Source organism: Centrocercus urophasianus, unplaced genomic scaffold (assembly GCF_019232065.1).
Source record: "Centrocercus urophasianus isolate 14NV4802_14NV808 unplaced genomic scaffold, USGS_Curo_1.0 seq_12, whole genome shotgun sequence".
Taxonomy (NCBI): Eukaryota; Metazoa; Chordata; class Aves; order Galliformes; family Phasianidae; genus Centrocercus; species Centrocercus urophasianus.
In genome coordinates this window covers 30,490,284-30,503,250 of record NW_024884364.1, presented here as the reverse complement: position 1 = coordinate 30,503,250, position 12,967 = coordinate 30,490,284, and the positions used below count along the sequence as shown (strand labels likewise).

Here is a 12,967-nt window from a genome sequence, read left to right as displayed (position 1 = left end):
TTTTCTTGGTGTCAGATGAACAGACGTACCACAGCAGCTGAAAACAATGGGCTAATTTAGAAAAGTGGTTTCATTCTTAGTTCTGAATTTCCATACCTCCGTGGGCGTATGTCAGAATCTTAATATTGCTTTAACACAATTTAATGTGGTTCACTATCCCCAAAATCCATGTCAGGATTTCCATACACAGATACAAAATACATGTGTCTCAGTTTATCAGCCAGTCATTGTTTTTAGGATTCTGTCATGAATGTTTGCAGCTCTAAATAGGCCGTGATTGAGGCTTTTGTTCCGGGCTCTTTTTGAGAAAACATGACAGTTCCAATTGTAAGTTTTACTATCATATGTTAGTGCTGCAAATTCAAACAAGCTCATATTCAGAGAGTGTTTTACTTTCCCATTCTGAGAACAGCATAAATTTCTCTCTATAAAGGAAATTAAGAACATGCTTCATTCCCACTGTGGCTTTCCCATCATTTCTGTGACATTGATATTTATGCGGAGCCTTGTTTTGTGGCAAACAACACAAGTCTTTACTGTGTAGTTTGCGTCATTAAATACACCATCGACTTGGTTATTTTTCATGCTTGTTAGTGACATCAGTTGCAATGCTGGTGTGTGGTGTCTTACAGGTGTATGTTTTCCTTACATAAGATCTACTGAGCTCTCCTTTGGTTACTGTCAGAAGATCTCTTAGCACTGATAATACTGTTTAACTGTGCTGTATTGCTATAAAAGCTTTCGCAGTGTCAAGAGTTGTTTTCCATAACAAATACGAATTGGTGATATTCTCTTAAAATGCTTTGATAGCTAAATCATTTAGTATTTCCTGTCCATGTATGTATAATGGACTCCTCTCTGGCCTTTAAATCTGTCAGAAAAGTGGACACGAACCCAGGTGCAGTTTTCACACATCCTGTAAAGGGATTTCATATCTACAATAGGAGGGAATGTGACTCTTGTAGTCCTGGAGCACCTCCCATAATTTGCCTCTTGGGATATGTTCATATGCAGTTTTTCAAGCTACAGGAAGCACATTTGCTTTCTTTCTGTGTTTAAGTAGCCGGTGCAAGGTTCAGTTCAGTTCTGTAGTTACAACAAAAACTTCTCTATTGCACTGGAATGGTGTCATACAGCACAGTTTGTGTTTCCAGCTCCGTGGTATTGCTTGAGCATAGCTGCCGAACGCTTGAATGTATTAAGGACGTTACTAAAGCATTTACGTGGCTGTTAACTGGAATTTCTCCTGTCTGCTAAATTTCCTTTCTGATATTCAAAATGGCATTGTCACCTTGCCTGGTTTCCGAAAAGATCCTCAAGTCTAGCATTGATATTATTGTGAATTTACTCTCATCACTTGCACTTTATCTGTAGTTTTCCATGTGTGCTGACACAGTTTGCATCTTTCTTGAACATATCCTTTAAATCCTTAATTGGGCCTAATGAATGAAGTAAGTGAAGAAAAATACCTCATAATTTTGACACAATAAATCTCTAGTACTGTTTGTCCTCCTTTTGGTTGCTCTAAGCCATTATTATCTACCTTACTTTTTTAACTTAATAGAAACTTTTCTCTGACAGCTGCCAACCTCCTTAATAAAACATGTAACCATATTATTGTGGCTTTTTAGTATCAGTTGTGGAACACCTGAAAAGGTTCTTATTATGAAGAGCTGAAGGTATCACATTCCGTTTAGCAAAGAGGTACAGAAAATATAGAATATTGAGTGATAAATGAACCATGTTCTTCTAATAGTATCAGAGAGCAAAGTGTTTCTAAATGTGTATGCTTTTGTTTCTTTAGGATATTGACCTGCGAGTAAAATGGCCAAATGATATTTATTACAGTGATCTTATGAAGCTTGGTGGAGTTCTGGTAACTTCTACGCTTATTGAAACAACATTTCATATACTTATTGGTAAATGTCTATTTTCAGACTTCTTTCTTTTTTCTTAAAGAAATTTGTTGTTAAGGTCTTTATTAGTTCAAATGATGAGAATAAGTAGTGACAGCAGGCATACAGAAATGAAGTACAATGTTCAATCAAAAGAAAGCACATAAGTAAATGTTTTCATACATCTTAATAATTCCATATGCTTTACAAGGAATAAAAAAGTGCAAGCATCTGGGCTCGTGTAGTGGGGTTCAGAGAAAGAGCATTACAAGAGGAAGGCAAAATGTCCTCCTTGATGTATTGCAAAAGTAATAGAAATTACTAATTCTTTTTAGGTTTTCTTTTTTTTTTGCAACTGACAAATAAGGATAAACAACATGCCCTTTTAGATTGGGAGAAGAGCTATGTACACACAGTAATGTTTTCATTTCTCCTTTCATCCCTTTTAAATCCATTTGTAACTTGTTTTTGCTGATATCTTTCCAGAAATTGGAATGTTGCCAGTGAAGCAGTAGCAGATTAATGATTGGATTAATTAATCCCTTTCTTTAGTTCTCAGAAAAAGTCAAATTTGCTAAGTAGCTGGAAAGGCTGAGAGGGACAGGGCAAGGAATAGCAGACATTTTGTTCATTTAATTTCTACAAGTTAGCAAGACCTGTTCCAAAAAGGCTATACATTCTGGCTATATTTGGTAAGGAAGATTCTCCTAATAAGCAGCAGCACAGTTCCATCACAGGTGCTGAAATATCTGCCAGCAGAAACTCTAGTCTGTTTCCAAAAACAGTTATCTGTGATGTGTCTGAAAAATGAGTGCAAGTTCCTTAGCAAGTATTAAAGATTAAGTAAGATGATTTTTTGTTTTATATTTGAATACAGCATGGTAGATAAGTAAAATATATTGCAAAGAAAATGTGAACCTGGCACTATTTATGTCAAGATGCTGTAAATTTTAAGATGCAAACAAGCAAAAAAGTTGAAATAGTCACCACCAGCTTCATCTGTGATACATGCCTAGCCATGAAATTTTCTGTTTAATTTTTATATCCTCATTTTGTAGATAATCTGCATGTACAGAGTGGTATGTTGCTCTGAGACACTAGTAAGAGTCTCTCTGTGCTCCATCAACCATTTACTGCTTCCATATGTTTTCCCAGAGCCTGAGCTGATTAATGTAAGAAAAGTAAAAATGGATGAAAAAACAGTTCATCGTATCAATTATTTCTTTACATATTATAGGTTAGCTTTGTACATGGAGCTGCTCATCGTAAACACCACAACATTCAAATTCAAATGGAAATTTACTGTGTGCATTCTATCTGATGTCCATGGGTGTCATTTTGGTGATGATATGTCTGAAGTATAAACAAAAACATACATTTTCATCAGCTTTCAATCTTAAAACTTTGCAACCCAAAGAAAGTTGCTTTTCATATGCTACTCCAAGGATTGTTTCTGTCATTTCAGTGATGGCACTGAGGGCAGTAAGTGTGACTTGTGACATCTAACTACTTGTGTTGGTAGTAGAAGTGAGATCAGTCTTACACAACAGGAAAGCCATCCTGTTGGAGGTTATCCTCTTTCTATAGTCTTGCAGATTCCTTTCCTAACCTGATTTTTAGCACTAATAAAGAATATACTATGATGATAATAATGATGAAAATCACAGGTCGTTTATTTGCCTACACTGCTTTGAGAAGTGCCTGAGAAGAGGCAGACAAGAAACAGACCTGCCTTTTCACCTGTACCGTGTGCTTCAGGCCTCGCAGATGGCACAGTTCATGTTTGCATTTTTATGAAAAAGAGCAAAAAAAAAAAAATCTTTTTTTTCTTGGAAGATTTTTGAAAGAGGAGTTCTATAGAATATTCTTCATTGGTGTAAGGGCCAGATTCCGAGCAGATGTAGGTAGCAAAATATAACTGAGTTGAAAGAGACAGCCAGTGTGCTTGACTTGTAGAAACTCTACTTCACTGTGCAGCTAGGGCATGGCTGTATGGAATAGAGGAGAGCAATGCATAGATGCTCAAGCCAGTGCTTGCCCTTGAATTGAAAGTTGTGTTAGCCACATCAACATACAGCAAGCTCAGTTCTAAATGTTATTTTTTTACCCTTCTCACATGGGCGAAGAGAAGGTGCTTATGCACCTAATATTTTTCACCTTAGCTGTCTACATTCCAGCCAATAGGCTTATTCTCAGATGCTACTGCTTCAACTGAGCTCATCATGTCATTGTGTTTTTCATGTCCATTTCAGTTTTTGGATGTGTCATCAGCGATCTTCATACATGCACACCTGAGTGCTCTTAGTCTGCAGATGGACTTAAAGGCCACATTATGCAGCCTGACAATAAAAACTGCATCATAACGACCACTGTCATTCCTTCTTCACTTGTATTATGTTTGAATCTTTTTGTACTCTATTTGAGTTTAAATAGTTGAGTTGTGATCTCCTGGCACGACACATTATTTTTTCCAATTAGTTCTCTTCCTGGTAATACGTTTCTCCATCTGTCAGTGGGATTGATATCTTGGAATTTGTTACTGTGACTTTCTTTTATGCATTCTTTTATGAGTTAGAAGTCACAAACTTATTTTTGATGAAGAGATCCTTCTCCTCGTAGTAAATAAAAATTAACAACATATAAGAATAGTCTGTGATAGCAAATTCACAAAGCAATGCATCTGGACCTTCCAACAGACGGAGGTGCAAACTTGATTGACAGGACTGGTGTTTTATCATAAATATCTGAGGAAAGAAAAGTCCAAATTATTAGGAGAAAAAAATAAACAGGTAATACAATATATTTCTTTACATCCCTCAAAGCCTGTTTCAGCAGGCTGCAGAAAAGGTCCCAAGAGCCACATTTAAATCAGAAAGGCGTTCTGCCAACATTATTCTAGCTGGAGAAATTTCAGTGAGAGACTCGAGGCTTCTAAAAGATACGCTGTGGTAAAATAGATTAAGCAAACTGGGGACTAGCACAGCAAACTTTAATTTTCTGGGTTTTTCACAGCAAATCAAACAAAACTTGTCAGCTGAATAACAAGGCTTAATTTTCAGAAAATGAAATCGGCTATCTGTAGTAAACAGAAAATAATCTTAATTACATTTGGACTGAAAAATAAAACTCCATCCGAGAGTATGATACATGATTTGCTTTCAGTTTCCACACTGTCAACTTCCAGTAAGTAAAAATTTCTCACCTGGATATTGTACAAGTTACCACTTAATGTCTTCCTAAACCTAAAACTTGTGATAGGATAGCCTTTTGTTGAAAGATCTGTGCTGGATTTTCTTCCACAGTTTTGAGGAGATACTTTTAAGGACAGTAAACAAAATCTGCACTGCAATTTGTAATTGTGCAAGTAAAGAGTTTTAAAGGTGTAAAAGACTAAAGAAATACTGTTGAAATCCACAGAGATAATCATTCTGTGATTCTATGATTCTATGATATATATCTATTAGCTAAATGAAGTACAAACATTTTGATGGTAACAGAATATTCATAGTTACAGATGCTATGCTGTTCTTTTGGTTTGTCTTCTTCAGGCGTTGGATTTAATGTGAATAACAGCAACCCCACCATATGCATCAATGACCTCATCACAAAATTTAATAAGGAAGAGGGGACAAATCTGAAAGCTTTAACTGCAGACTGCCTTATTGCAAGAACTGTAACTGTGCTAGAGAGGCTTATAGATATTTTTCAGGAGAAAGGGCCCAATGGAGTTCTTCCTCGTTACTACAAGTACTGGGTGCACAGGTGAGCATAATGTTTTTTTCCAACATTCTTTTTTGAAGTAACTCATAGATGTTTTGTCTTCCATTTTAAGTGTTCTACTAGACTGCCTTTGAAACTTAATTGAAGTGTATTCCTAAGTAGGATGCGATACTGTAGGTAAGACTAAAAACAGTAAAATCGGTGGATAGGTTAAAGAACGTATCTAGGTATTTAACATGTATCATTTGAAAAAATAAAAAACAAAGGAGTTTAAAATGATTTTGATTTGTGTAGCTAACAATGAAGCTCCTGTACTCATGGTCTTTTGGTCTTTTACCAAAATTGAAAGAAAAAAAGGATTAATTGTTAAGTGAGATGCAAAAATACTCTAGTTGACAGGAGTCCTCAAAGTTATTTTTCAATTGTTTGTGCAGTCAATTAATTAATAACTGTCTGGTTTTCTCCATTTGCAGTGGTAAGCAGGTTCGTCTCCACAATGAGGAGGGCCCGTTGGCATGGATAGTTGGGATTGATGATTATGGATTCCTTCAAGTTCATGAAGAAGGCAAAGGTGTAGAGTCTGTGCATCCAGATGGCAACTCCTTTGACATGCTGAAGAACCTCATAATCCCAAAGCATTAGTAGTTCTCAGAGTTCACAACACAAAAGGAGGTTCTTCTTTACTATTCAATACCAAGTAGTTAAGTTTGCGTAGAAGTGGGAAGAGTGTTTCATGGTTTGTTTGTTTGATTTTCTTCTTCCTATTTCTGATGTCTTTTGTTCTTTGAGATGTATAACTTCAACAATTTAAGAAGAGTTAATTATCTTTTTGATGAAGGTGTTCATTTTTCTGTATTGTCTTAAAAACTCATCTATGTTGCCATTCTTTGTAAGCATCGATTCTTTTAACGGACTCTGATTTCAACAGAATACTGTGCAATGAACAGAACTTTTTCTTCAATTACTCACTGTGAGAAACCGAAGTGGCTAAATATTTTGTTTTCAGGTGTCTGTGTTTTTATTGTGCTTTAGCACAATGAAGTACAATATTTGCATTTTAACTAGATTCTGATTTTTGCACTGTCAGCAGTGGAATCATCTGGAAGAGTTCATCATGTATTTCTGAATTACTGGGCTTAACACCGTATTTAGATTCAGGTCTAAGCAGAGCCTTGCTGACTTGGTTCTTTTTCACATGAACACGTACAACAGCTTACATACTGTGCTTTGGTCACAGGTATGCAACTCTGTCATGGCTGCCTTGAGTTTCTGGAGAGTCTTCCATCAACTCTTAAGAACTATGATTGGTTAAGCCAATTTATTTTTAGCCTGCTCTTTGCTAATTGGATTTAAGTGAATCATCTCATGTCTCCTTTAAATCAGTGTTCTGAAAGGGTTTAGCCCTGCAAGAATAGCCCTCTGGGAGTCATGACTAGTATAGCTTCTGATTTCAATACTCTTACACAAGTTCATCACTATAATAGTGATGAAGTTAAGCGAATAAGAGATGTCCCAGTCTTAAGGTCCCTACTTCAACCACTATGCTGGAAATGACAAAACGTAAAGTTACTTGTGTCCAAATTCTCTTCCACTGCTTCCGTTTTCTCCAATCCCTTTCCCAAAGCAGGCATCTGTTTTTTCTGCTAACCACTGAAAACGAGGTTTGACATCTGCTGACTAGCAGGATGCTTGCTTTTGGGGCTGGCCACATGGTTCTGGGTTAGGTGTAACAGCTTGGTTGCTTGGATAGCAACAAGAGGTAGGCACGTGGGAGCTCCTGTGTGATAGGCAGATTATCGAGTTTCTCTCCTGTGCCAGATGACTTTGTATTCTGTCTGGCCTCAGAGCACTTCTAATGGTTCTCTCAAATAAGAAGTTTATCATAGGTGTGATGTGGCCAGCTTCATTTCCTCCAGTAGGCAACACCACTTATTATGTACCTTGTCCCTACTAAAGTTGGATCAGCCAGATTGATTTCTACAAAGCACTTTTGTCTACCAGCCAGAAATGGGTTTTTTAGGTTAAAGTTCACCTCATAAACAATCTGAACTTGTTAGTAGATTGTTTCAGTTACAAAGCCAAGAAGTCTTAAAGCAAAGAAGCTAGTCTGTAATGGTAATTTACAGTAATCCTCACATATTAGGTTTTAGGTGGTTTGGCAGCAAGTGCTAGAAATTAAGTTGTCCCTCTCACACTTGGGATTTTACGCTCCATATCGCAATATATCAGTTTGTGTGCCCGGTTGTCTGTCCCCTGCTGTTTTGTTTCCCCTTGTGATATGTGTCAAACAAGACTGCACACCAGTACTTCCTAGAATCGTATGGGGGAGTGTAGACAGCTGTTAACTGGCTTAGCTGAAATGATGCACAAGATCACCAATTTTTCCTTTTTCCCCCCAGATGCTTTCCAAACTGCTTTGGGCTGTTGATTTTTGGCAACTACCTTTATTTCAGAATCAAGCAAATATTATCATAAAATGATATGTAAATCTGAATTAATAAAGTTTTTAAAGGAGCCCCTTTATATATACACGTGTAATATGTGTGCGGGTGTGTATATGCACGACTTCTGTGTGTGTTTTCACTTCTAATTCTACCTTTTCCTTCCTGGCTGTGGAAAGCATAGTTCTGTTATTGGTTTTTGACCATAGAATTTTTAAAAACTTTAGATCTGTAGTTCTCGAAGTGTCTGTTTTGTTACAGTAGAGTTTGCCAATAGGAAACACAGTTGATACCGCTTCTGTTTCAGATAGAGTGATGAGTGCTGTAGAGTTTACTTTAAATGCCATGCATTACTTCTTTACAGCGTGCTCTTCCTTACTCTAGGTGCAGGGACTGAAAGAACAATGGGGAAAAAGATAAAGCATGCTCCTGGAGGAAGGGCAGAATGGAGTACTTGCAAAATTTCTTAGCTAAACAAGTGCTGAGCAGAAAGCAGATGTATTTTCAATACTAAAATGCTGCAATATAATAATTGCTATTATTCCTATTTGGCTTTCTTCATATTCTTTGCAATGAAACACATGTTTTATTCTTGCTTTGTGTTTTAAGATTATTCCAAAACAAGTTTGGGAAGAAACAGCATTGAACTTCCTTTCTGAAAGTGAGAATTATCAGCTGTGGATTTGTCAGAGCATTGGTAGGTGATGTGGGGATATTACTTTGCCTCTATTTTTTAGTGGCCTCTTCATGCATGTCTGCAGCTACCTGCTGTCTTGGGCAAATGGCCTTGAGTTGAATGAGGTGTTTGTTACAGACCTGACCTTTCTTTCAGAAAAATCAAAGAACTTCACAAAGAAAATGCGTGCTGCTTACAGAGAGCATTGGAATAAGGTCATTTTGACTAGCAGCTGCTACTGTCAGGAAAGCCCATGAACCTTCCTATACCACACTCATCCCTAGGGAATATCTGGGAATCACAGCCACTGATTGTACTCTTATTATGGCAAACTTGTTGCATTCTGAAAACCACAATGTTTTTCTATGAAAATCATTTTTAGTATTGTTCTTTACATAAGACAGACAAATGTGGTATCGTGTGGTCTCAGAACGCGGGTATGGAGAGAGTAGGGCATCTCTGGACTCGGAAGTAATGCACTGAAACTGTTCAATTTTATTAAAATGTGGAACATTTCGTTCATGTGAAGTTGATGTCGTATCTTGATGAAGTGCTTTCATAGAACATTAATCACTGTCTGTATTTCTGTGACTTCCTTTTTTTTTTTTTTCTCTCAGATTGTTACACGTGTTCTCATCACACATTGTGAAAATATCTGTAGAGGTTGTTTGTCAGCAGGGAGTGTTTTTGCAGGGCAAGCTGAGTGTGTTGGCACCTGTCTGCATTCAGAACGAATACGTGGGTTGCGTCCCTGCAGGACCAATGCTGTTTCCAAAGATTTGAAAAAGAATAACATACTTAACATGTAACAGTTCAAGAAGTGCATCTCACTTCTATTAAAGGTTTTATAAGATTTCAGAGCTTTTTAAGAATCTGTTCAGGAAATATCATATACTTCAAGGGCTATTATCTAGAAATAATATTGGAGTATTTAATTCTTTATGCTGCTATTCTATTGCTCAACTTTGTTTAATTTCTCTACTTTTTCTGATGCAGCTACAAGACTTCACAAGTCTAAAAAAATTACTCTCTGCAACTGCTTTGGAACAGATAATTGCTATAAATGTTTTCTGAAGTACAGCTTAATAGCTGTCATGGCAAAGATTTGTGCTGCCAACAGCTGATGGATTCCTGGGGGGAAATGCTCTGATAAAGCCATCTGCATGCATAAGATGTGGCAGTGATGCACAGCACTGATCAGAGAGCAAAGAAATTAAATCTGGACTGAGGTAAGAACAGAGGTCAAAAAACAGTGGCATGCAGCCGACTGTCATCTTGTAGCAATCAATCGATTAAGAGAACTGCAGGGAAGAATTGTGAACTGATGCTGCATTTGAATATCTTGCATTAGAGTGTTTCATTAGCTATTCTGTGTTATTTTCAGTTCTCCAAGACTCTTTCTTTAGAATGCAATGTAGCTTAAATGGGATACAAATCCTTGTATTTTGTAAGACATTAAGAGTCAAATTAAATGTTGAATTGAAATAAATTTTCCAATATACAATGTGAAGCCCTGTGTTTTGTGGTGAAAAAGAAATCAAACTCATTTTTCCTTTGGCTACAGGACTTTATTATCATTTTAACAGTTTTGTTTTACATAATAAATAAGCAAAAATGCTTTACATTTTTAGGGAATACATATATAATTTTGAGCATTAATAGATTGTTTGGTTTGCGTGCTTTTTCTCCTACATTTGCCAAGTAGCTCATATCTGCATTATATAAAAAAAGCAAAACCTAATGTTCGGGAAAAAAAAAAATGACATAGTAATACTATCTCTGTGTTAATTTTGAAGTATGACTGAAATGTTGAAAAAATCCTTTGTGCTATGTTTTGTGGTTTTTAGAGACAAGTACTGATATTCTGGGAGGTATCCTTCAGAAAAGCAGCCTTTCCGCTTTATCTCAGTGAGATACGCTCAAATTTTACAACTTTAACCCAATGCACTCAATTTCATTAAATTACTGAAATGCCCTTTAGAAATGACCGAACTACTGTCACCAGGAGAGAAGTCTGTTCCCGTACCACCTTATTTACATTGCACAGTTTCCATGAATAGGAGAAAAAACTTTTGAGACATCAATATGGGAGTCATGTTTTCAACTTTAGGTTTTGGTAAGATATTCCCTCTCTCAACTCTCTCTCTTCCATTCCACATGTACTTGCTATAGCCCTGCCCTCCCCCGAGACGTACAATCCTGTCACGTTGCACGAAAGAGGCATCTCTGATAGAAGTATCTATATTAGCTCACCTATGTACAATTGAAAGAAATTTGGGCATTTTTTGTAATGTAGTCCTATTCCCACTCCACTTCTGTGTGATAATTTTTTCCAATTGCTGGGAGCATTGCCACTCTCAGTGGCCACATCGCATTCTGCAGCATTAATGTACTGTGAACATCTGTAGTTTAACTGACTGAAAGTCAATGTCTGAACTCGTGTTTTTCTCTCGATGTAATTTGCTCACATTCCAGCTGTGAATATGCAATTGCTGTTTCCATTTCTGAATGGCAGGAAAAATGTTTCACACGTTTGCTTTTTTAATCACAGATCTTTTCTTAAATCTACAATGCATTATCAGATGTGAATGCGTAATTGAGTCGTTATTTCCTAACAGGGAAATTCATGTATCTGAATCTCATATACTGTAAAACTTCTGTGGGAGGGTGATGGAACACCTCCTTTACTTGAGATTGTTGAATAAAGCCTGAAAGTGTGAATAACAAGGTAGAGGCTGGAAAAATATTTTGTGGTATTTTAATGAAAAATATCAGTGGAGGTTTTTTGACTGAAGCGTAATTTATATGTTCCTGAAAACATGTTTTTGTAATGAGAAATAGTTAGAAGAACAGGAAAATACAGCAGATTGACTTTGTGTGCAGCAATGCCACTAATGAGGTATTGGGAGACCTGCAGTATGAAGCAGTTGTGCATCAGGTTTCTTTTTAATGGTGCAATGTCAGTTTCTCCTTAATAGGGCATGGCTTTAATTTGAGAAAATTAACATACAGGTCTTAGCATCACTGTACCTTTTAAGAAGTTGGTTGCGTTCATTAGGAACACTGGCTGGGAAGGCCGTTAAAGAAAGCCACTATAAAGCCAGCTCATGTCTCAGCAATTCATAACATCAGAATGATAATAACATTCACACATAGCATTTCTATAGCTTTGCCACATTCTCCAGCTCGAGAAGAACGAACGAGTGCAATTAAACTGGAGGTGTTGGTTTGGTTTCACTCATTTTATGTTGTTGCTAAAAAGTCAGATCCGGTACTTCTGATCATATTTATCATGAAAGATATCTTTCATATGTTTTTTAGTAAATGAAGTCAGACGACTGAGTTTCCAAGCGAACATGAATTCAATTTCATAACAAAGCTTTCTCTGTTAAACTTTTAATCAAAAGCAATAAAAATACTGAAAATTATTTTCAGATGTGTTAGAAGTATTTTTGTTTACTCATAGCAATAAATATTCATACATACAAAGAGGTGACTGATTATTTTTGCTGCACGTAGAAGATGGAGGGCGTGTAATTAAGAGAGTGTGTATTTCATTACATTTTCCTCTGACAAGGTGCAATCCATGAGCAAGTATTTTTCCATATTACACAAGCCAGGTAAGCATTTTCTTTAGCAAAGGTCTCTTTCTAGAGCGTCTGATAAGAGGGAGAAAGCTTCTAAAATGTAAACTTGAATAGGGTGAACAAATGGGGCTAAATACAGCTGGCTCAAAACTACAGCAGCCTTCAGTGTTGGTATTTACATCTATTACGTGGGGAGTGTTCATTGTTTTGTCCAAAGCACATGAAGACTGTTTGGGGAAGCAATGGAAAGACAAACTGGACAGGCTCATCAGTAAAACATTCACAGATCCTATACGTCTCCTTATTTCCTGGTTTGCAAACATTATGGAGAAGTGAAAAAAGGGGAAATCTATTCTTAGTAGGCTGGACGAAATTCAAATGTATGGCATATGCCTTCTACTTGCTAGTTTATTGGACTAACAGAGACATGTGCAAAGTGTTCACTTCAAAACACTGAGGTATCCTGCTCTACTTCCAGTGCAATCTTGCGTCTTGTGGTTGTGCAATGACTTCAGACTTTTCTTACTGAGATTGTCCATTGACATAATTTGTGAAGTGCATCAATCAGGCAAATAATGAATCTTACCTTCGTGTTGACAATGAGATTTATGCTTAATGAAGTCCAGTGTGTTAAAAGCTGAACTTTTT

General features: G+C 36.8%; 1 protein-coding gene across 1 annotated transcript in view; it reads left to right on the top strand.

The window, feature by feature from the left end:
- The window catches only part of HLCS (holocarboxylase synthetase), a 115,745-nt gene extending 105,509 nt beyond the window's left edge, over window positions 1-10,236 (top strand). Inside the window, exons 9-11 of the mRNA XM_042809478.1 lie at window positions 1,805-1,919; window positions 5,444-5,657; window positions 6,089-10,236. Of these exons, the coding sequence (XP_042665412.1) occupies window positions 1,805-1,919; window positions 5,444-5,657; window positions 6,089-6,257 (498 nt within the window). The 3' untranslated portion in view covers window positions 6,258-10,236. The remainder of the gene's footprint in view (window positions 1-1,804; window positions 1,920-5,443; window positions 5,658-6,088) is intronic.
- The last annotated feature ends 2,731 nt before the right edge of the window (window positions 10,237-12,967 follow it).